The 7822-nt window shown below is 34.4% G+C and overlaps 2 protein-coding genes across 4 annotated transcripts in view; one reads left to right on the top strand and one right to left on the bottom strand.

Moving 5' to 3' along the window:
• LOC108684241 (angiopoietin-4) overlaps positions 1-2036 on the bottom strand; it is a 6418-nt gene extending 4382 nt beyond the window's left edge. Inside the window, exons 1-2 of one of the 2 annotated variants that reach the window (XM_018188464.1) lie at positions 1499-2036; positions 489-1102 (exon numbers count right to left, since the gene is read on the bottom strand). In XM_018188464.1, coding sequence (XP_018043953.1) covers positions 489-652 — 164 coding nt within the window. In that variant the 5' untranslated portion in view covers positions 653-1102; positions 1499-2036. Of the gene's footprint in view, positions 1-488; positions 1103-1498 lie in introns of those variants that run through there. The other variant, XM_018188463.1, reaches the window with a different exon arrangement.
• Positions 2037-3692: 1656 nt separating this feature from the next.
• LOC108684269 overlaps positions 3693-7822 on the top strand; it is an 8153-nt gene continuing 4023 nt past the window's right edge. Inside the window, exon 1 of one of the 2 annotated variants that reach the window (XM_018188506.1) lies at positions 3693-3746. The gene's annotated coding sequence lies outside the window, so the exon portion shown is untranslated. Of the gene's footprint in view, positions 3783-7822 lie in introns of both variants that reach the window. The other variant, XM_018188505.1, reaches the window with a different exon arrangement.

The raw sequence follows: 7822 nt of genomic DNA, 5'->3' as shown, positions 1-7822 counted from the left end.
ATATATATATATATATATATATACAAATTTTCATTAATGAGTTTATTATTGATAATTTGATTAATAATGACAATATAAATTTGTCATTTGAAAAATTACTCAATTATTCTAATCATCATTGCATTAAATGAAAAAGACTCATTATAATACAGTGAATCAAATGTTTGCAACGACTGTCCATGGCTTTACTGAAGATACATCACATTTAGTGTCATTAAAATGAAGCTACAACATCGCGTGATGCACGGTTATGAATACATTCGCAAACTAAATGGAAAGTTTCGTAAGCGAAATATCGGCAAGCTTTGGGAGTATGATCGACTGGTTTACGTAACGAGCGATTAACTGTTCAGTTCTCCCATTTATAAGATCTGTTATTACGGTTCATTTTGCACTTTATCCGTCGCATAAAAGTCGAGATGTTCTCATTTGAGTAAAAAAAAGAGAAGGAAAATTAGGACGCAATGACATCCTTTCTATATTCTCACCTATTTCGTTGCAAATTGCGTGAGGACGGCTGTAGCGTTGCGCCGGTATTATTATGGCTTGCACTACGCGTGCCACGCTGATCAGCGGATGTTCGAGGTAATCGAGGACTTCCCGCTAAGACAAAGCCCAAAACGCAAGTGATAACGAGCACCGTTTGTTTCATAATTATAATGTCCTAATTACAATGTCCTGCAAACTGTAAGTTTCAAAAAGCCTCGAATAACGATCGACGCAATTACGTTTGAAGACGTGAGCGCATAGTTACGTAGACAGGTACGGAAAATTCAATTTATAATTAAATCGATTTATTGAGAAGTCTGATGAAAAAAACGGACGAATATGCGCGAATCCGTATACGCTTTCGACTTTCCTTCCTTCCTTCCTTTCTTCCTTTTGTTTAGCCTCGTCATGCATGAATATACATTTAACTTCAGGTCCACACTCACTTGTTGCATGTACACTTTGATTTATCACATAATGTCGCGCGGATATAAATGAAGCCGTAATTAAGATTCATTTATACGATGAACTCTTGTCCATACATTATAATTATATATAAGGAATCTGATTTATGCTAAATCTCTTAAACTTTTCTGTATGGATCCATACGCAACTTGACGAATACATAGAATAAACGAAAGATATATCTTTTAATGCGTCAACGCATCGCGAGCGATTTTCACTCAAAAAGTAGGAAAATAAATTATTATTATTATTATTATATATCCGAATACGATTTTCCGCGTTACACAATTACTACTTATCTTATTATTTTTAACAGAGGAGTTCTTAGCCTTAGGAAAGATGGTTTTAATATTCACGTGCACTTGCACTTTTTTTTTTAAAGCAAGAAATTAATAAAAGTACGAAAATGCCATATAAACTTTGCATGAGGAAAGATATCCAATTTAATTGAGATAGCTTCACTTCACTAAACGTTGTAGAATAAACTTAGACAGCTAATTCTTATCACTGTGGTTGACAATCTTAATGAAATTTTATATCTCACTTTTTCCTTTTTAACTTCTTTTTCCTCCTTTTTTTTCTTTTTCTTCCTTCTTGCAGTCTTGCTGTTAATGTCGCTCTCGTATTGTCCTGTAACTAGAATTCTTCAAAAACTGGCGCAACTTGAAGGACAGCTGACGATCGAGATTGATTATGACGAAACAAAGTGTATAGAAAGTTGAGGAGGAAAGTTGATTGAAATATTGCGTGGATGAGTCAACTAGCGCGTCGATACGATAATTAATTAGCAAAGCGATTAGAGCGGATCTCCCTTTTTTATTTTTTTCCTTTTTTTTTACAGCGTGTCGACTACGGCTGTAGAACCGGTCGATTGGAGCCGTACAGGTATGTACATCGCACGGATCGGACGGAACAACACGCTACGGCATGGCACGTCGGTCGTGGATAACCGACGAGAGCACGACGGGCACGCAGTTTTCGGTCAACTGTAAGACTTACTTTCACATTAAAGTGGCCGCGCGCTCGCGCGCACGCGAACGTACGGCGAGCGAGCGAGCGAGCGAGCGAGCGCACTCGATAGTCGCGACAGCCGCTCGTGAAACCCTTTCCTCCCCCGCTACCGCTGGTTCTCGGACTCTCACTACCATTCCTTTTCAACTTGGAGAACCAGCGCAGCGGTCCTGGTCCCATTCTCCAGTCTCGGTCGACCTGTACAGGTGGCGGTGAACGCGGTGAAAGGGTGGGGTGTAAGACCCCATGGAACCCTGGAGAACCTTTCCCGTACCGTAACACTATACACTGCCGCATAGACCGTGAGCACTGAGTTGCGACCGGGAATCTTTGCAGAAAACGAAACCGAGAGTGCTGGCCGGAATGAAAGGGGACCGCATTGCGTCGTCATCCGGTTATGGATTTTCATTCAGGAAATACACACATATACACACATACACATACTCCGCCCGCTTCGAATCTCTTTTCGCCGATTATCGTAACGCTTTGTTCTCAGAACCCTTTACGGAGCGAACGCCAATACGAAAAATCTGCAGTCTTTTGGTTTGCTGTACTTTTAAAAATTCAACGCTAAATTTCTGTGAAACTCACCTGAATTATATAATCTGTATTTCTATATAATATATTAACTGTCAAACATGAAAATGACTTTCCAAAACTTTTCACCAAACACTCAACTAACAGTAACATAATTGTTACGTATATAATTTTCCATCTAACAATATAATTGTTACTCGTTATATAACTGTTATACATTATGTTACAGTTATATTGTTGAGAATGAGAGGTTTTAATTAACAACTCCTACAAACAGATAACATTACACCAATGTGTTATAACTTCCTCTTGAACAATGTAACTGTATGTAATTATGTACACGTGTATATTACATTTACGATATTAAGTGGGAAATTATATTATTAAAATTTCATATTATACGAAAATTAAACGTATCTGGCTTTCTTCATCATCGTGATACTTTTTGTTCTTAAAACATAAATCAGATGCCAACGAAATCATTCTGTAATATACTAATATGCAGAAAATCAAAAAGCTCGAGAAACGTGAGAATATTTTCGATTTTTGGTGGTGTTTTTGAAAATTCAACGACATCCTAGCGAAAATAAAGATTAGAGAAGTCGAAGTTTTTAGGAGACGAAAATTGAGACAACGAAATGTAAAAAAAACATTATTAATTAAATGTCTTCTATTAAATATTTTCTTTACATTCTTTCGTCAACCTTACATTCAATTCGCTCCAATTTCTGCTAAAGCGAATGTTAAATGTAAATGATTGACTCACCAGATAACTTACTTTTTCATATCTTAATCGTATATCTTTTATAAAAAATTAAAATCAAAGGCCTATAAATTTTAAATAAAATTCTTCCAAAAATACCGCATTTCTTCAACCAATATGCTTTGCGATATTATGTTATACAAGAATCAACTTCTAATCTTCCTCCGTCATCTATAAATTATCATGAAATTTATTTCAATAACTCGAACATAAAATGTAGGCGTGAAAAGGCAATACATTTATGATTTCAAGTACACACTGTCCTCCTTGCATTATTACGTCACTCACGGCGATAATATAAGTGGTCTATGATCTCGACTCACATGATGATGACTAGTCGAGGCTAGTCTGACATAAATGAAAAATCACGTGAATATTTCTTATGATCGATAATATACTTGCAAACATAATTCCGCGCGCAGTGCGCCGTAATCGACAATGCACGTCGAATGTATCGGAATTCTGAGGATCGTGCTACAAGGTGAAGATAACGAGGGAAAGTGGAAAGAATAGAGAGGTAGAGACGCGTTAAAGTGAATCAGGCGAATTAACTAAGTCGACGAGGAGACCGCGAGTAAAGACAAATTAGAAAAAGAAAAGGAAATTATCACTAGAGAAGTAAAGGCGTATGAGTGTCAATTGTCTCTCGCGATCTAACGATCGATCCGATCGATTTGTTTGCGCCGTTTATTTGCGGCTTTGCGCCCGGACAGATTGCAAGAAATGAAGGAATGAGCGACGGCGAGCGTCGGTTAAACTTAACTTAGCTGCGGGCGAAGTCTCGTTCGTTCGTTTATTACATCGTAAGAATACTGGAGTAAGGCCGAATCGGCGCGAATCGGCGCGACTTGTCGGAGAATGGTTGTATATTGCCTTGAAATATCCCGACCCGCTATGATACAATCACCGTGATTATTATGTGCCTCTCGATCGTTGAGCAATCGGAATCGATAAAAAAACTGATCTCTCCCTCTTTCAGCTTCCCCAGAGCCCCCAGAGGAGATCTGCTTGCGAATTGTGATCCGAGAGGATATCTCGAACCTCGTAATCGCATTGATCGTGTCAACGGCCTCATGGGCCGATTCGACCGACAAATAGACTCTTGCTGCGATCACGAGGTTTGAAGTGTCATCTTGCAAACGAAATCACCGAGAGGGAGGGGGAGACGTCATAATATCGCATCATATACAGAACAAACATCAGACATGTCGCGAAGCTTATTGTTAGTAACGTAACGATGCTGAGAAACGAGTAAATTGTAGGGATCGCGATATTATCTATCTTTTTTTTCAATGATGCTATTTATGTAAACAATGAGCGCAGCGAACAGTTACAAAATAACGCTTAAAAGTTAATAATAATGTTGTTCACGCGAAGTCGAAAATGTATGAATGGAAATGACGGCTCTGTTATACTTTTCATTTAACTCTTCACTGGCAACATGAAATTAACTCTTTCCCAAAAGAGTCCGCTTTCACAAAAGAGAAGTGTTCTTATGAGCATGGTGCAGAACTTTTTTATCTACTCTCTCATCCAAAATACCATAGGGATAATTTTAATTTTATTATTAAGACATTCTTGAACAACGATTACTCTATTAATGTTATTTTTGATATGATCAAATTACAATTAAGGTCTCTTTGTTTGTTGTAGCGTAAGACGCTAAAACAAACAGACAAACCTAACAATGACAATAAAACAACTTCATGGTTTACCATTTCATTTTTTTACCTTACATTTTTGACAAATTTAAGAGCATCAAAAAGCATTAAAAATCTGAATGTCAAATTGTCCTTCTTCAATTTAAATAAACTTAACAGAATCATCAAAGCACAAAAAGACGTTCTTCCTCACGAGTCGAAAAAAAAGTGGTTTACAAGATTAATTGTAAAAATTGTAATGCTTCTTACATGGGACAAACGAGTTGTAAGTTAAATACTAGAATCAACGAAAAATGATTAATAAAAGAAACGATAATTTATCTATCATTTCCGAACATAGATTACATTAGATCATTTTGGATTGGAATTTGGATGAACATTAAAATTTTAAATAATAAGAGATATCTGAGTAAAAAATTAGTGTCCAAAATACTCAATATCAAATTGCAAGACAATGTTTAAATTTGAAATTAGACACAGAGTTCTTGCACCATGCTTATACGAACATAATAAATAAATAATAAATAAATTTTAATTCTTTTGATTGTCATAACTATACTTAAGTGTCTATCTACATTGTTTATCAATTTTATTCCTCTGTTATGGTCATTGTTGTTTCCGTTCTTATAATATTTATTTCTTAATGCTCATTTACGTGACTTTGCGTTGACATTGCAAACGTCATATTCTTACAAGAAATTTAATGTGATTTTATCCGTTTTATCAATTTTAATTTAATTTATTTTATATTGTACAGTTATGGCGTAATAAATCCCAAGCAGAACAACAAGTCACGATAACTCAGCAAATGAGAATGGATTAAAATGGATTGAAATTTTTTTGCGTATTTTAAATAGCAAATACTTTTTTTGGGATTTAATTGGATTCAATTGGATTCAATTAGATTTAATTGGATGCAATTGGATTGAAAAACTGCATTTCCTATTCAAAATTTTGAATTAAACAATATTCATAATGTTTGTTGCACAGAAAAAGCTAATATTATTTTTAAATTGAAAGACATAGAGATACACTCCTATAAATGAATAAAAATGCATTCAGTATTGAAAAGCATTCATTTTAACATTCGTGAATCAATATTTCTGAAAATCTGAATCCATTTCAATTCATTTCAATTCATTCTCGTTTGCTGGAAATATCAAAATGACATTAAAATAAATCGGAAATGATGATTGAAAAATTATTTTTAATAATCATTTTGACATAATTTTGATATCATAATGACTTGTTCTGCTTAGTCTTCATAAAATTTTGTTATCCTTTCTTTTTAGTAATTTTTTTTGAATGATATTATTTTTTATTTATCTCGCATTTATTTAAATAACTGGACGGTTACACACTCCAGATTTGGTAATTTGTAAGACTTCCTTGCTACACTTGATTTCTTGGATATTACAAATGTCGGATAGTTATCAAGAATTGTTATTATTTGAGATTGCTGAGGATGGCTCGAATTGAGTTGAATTCAGTTTTTATAGTTATGCAAGATATACGATTGAAATATATGTTTATAAGATAATCGCATCAATTACTGCGTATTAATGCTTTCAATTGCCCGTTTTTTCTTTATTTGTTTAATATCTCAAGAATCCAACGTTAATTATTCGCTCTTTTGTCTAGTCTAGCAATAAGGGTCTTCGAGAAACAGAAATAAACTTTTTATTATTTCGAATTATATAAAAATCTTAAAAAATTCTTGTATACTTGTTAAAACTCCAAGCAGAACAACAAGTCACGATAACGTCAAAATGATATTAAAATGAATCGGAAATGATTAAAAATGACTTTTAATATTCTATAATTTGGAGTCATCTTGACAACATTTTGATATCATAATGACTTGTTCTACTTAAGGCTTTAACAACGAGTTTTTACTTTCGTAACTTCTATCATAGAAGTCAGTTATTTACTATTTTTAGATTTAAATTTATCTCACCAGTTCGCACACAATCAAAATACTGATAAGGTCTTTAAAGATCCCAGTTATGTCGGCGGAAGAGTAAAATAGAATAAGTGCACAAATGGATACTATGGGAAGAGAAAGGAAAAAAAAAGGAAAATAGAATTCATTATGATAAAGAATAAACGAGGAATATTCTCGCGAGAATTGACCTCGCATACCTGTCGAGGAAAAAAATTAAATGGGGCAATACGCTATCTCATTAATAACAATACGTTCCCAGAATTCCGAAGAGAGTCTCAATAAGTCATATTTTCCATAATTATTCTAACCAACTTCCCGCTAACGTGGAAGTTTTCCGGACGCTTCCGCGAGAAATGCACCGACGTGATAATTTTCTTTTCTTTTTTTTTGTTCCATCGGATTCCTCTATCTAAATAACGATTATATCATACTTTCGAAAACGAAAGTACAACGTATGAAAGTCACGATTACGTAAGCGGCTAATATAAGTTGGTAGGTTCGTAAATTGTATAGGGTCACACCGTATATATGCGAGCCGCACTGAAACGTAAAGATCTTGACCAATACTATAAGATAAGCTATCAATTGTTCCTCTCCAAATCGGTTACAACTACGACATCCATTCATGTCAATCGTCATCGTTTTTCATACTTTTGATAAGAAACGCGGTATTCTCCTCGCCTACTTTCTGTTTATTTAAATCGAAGATTTCTTTCTTGAGAATTTCTCTTCTTATTCTATTGCAGGTATAAAATTGCCGCGCGTTTTTATTCAGTAAAGTGAGCGGATCGAAGTGTTTGCAACATTGTTTAGATTGTTTAAGATAGTTATCTATTCCGATAATAAAATGATTTTACGAACAATTTGCACTTGTACATAAATAAATAAATAAGTAGAAATGATTATAGAATTTTGTTATCTACTGTCGTTTCTTATATATATATTTTTTAA

The sequence above is a fragment of the Atta colombica genome, unplaced genomic scaffold (assembly GCF_001594045.1).
Source record: "Atta colombica isolate Treedump-2 unplaced genomic scaffold, Acol1.0 scaffold13, whole genome shotgun sequence".
NCBI lineage: Eukaryota > Metazoa > Arthropoda > Insecta > Hymenoptera > Formicidae > Atta > Atta colombica.
The sequence above is the reverse complement of the archived record's forward strand: the minus strand, read 5'-3'. Positions and strand labels throughout refer to the sequence as shown.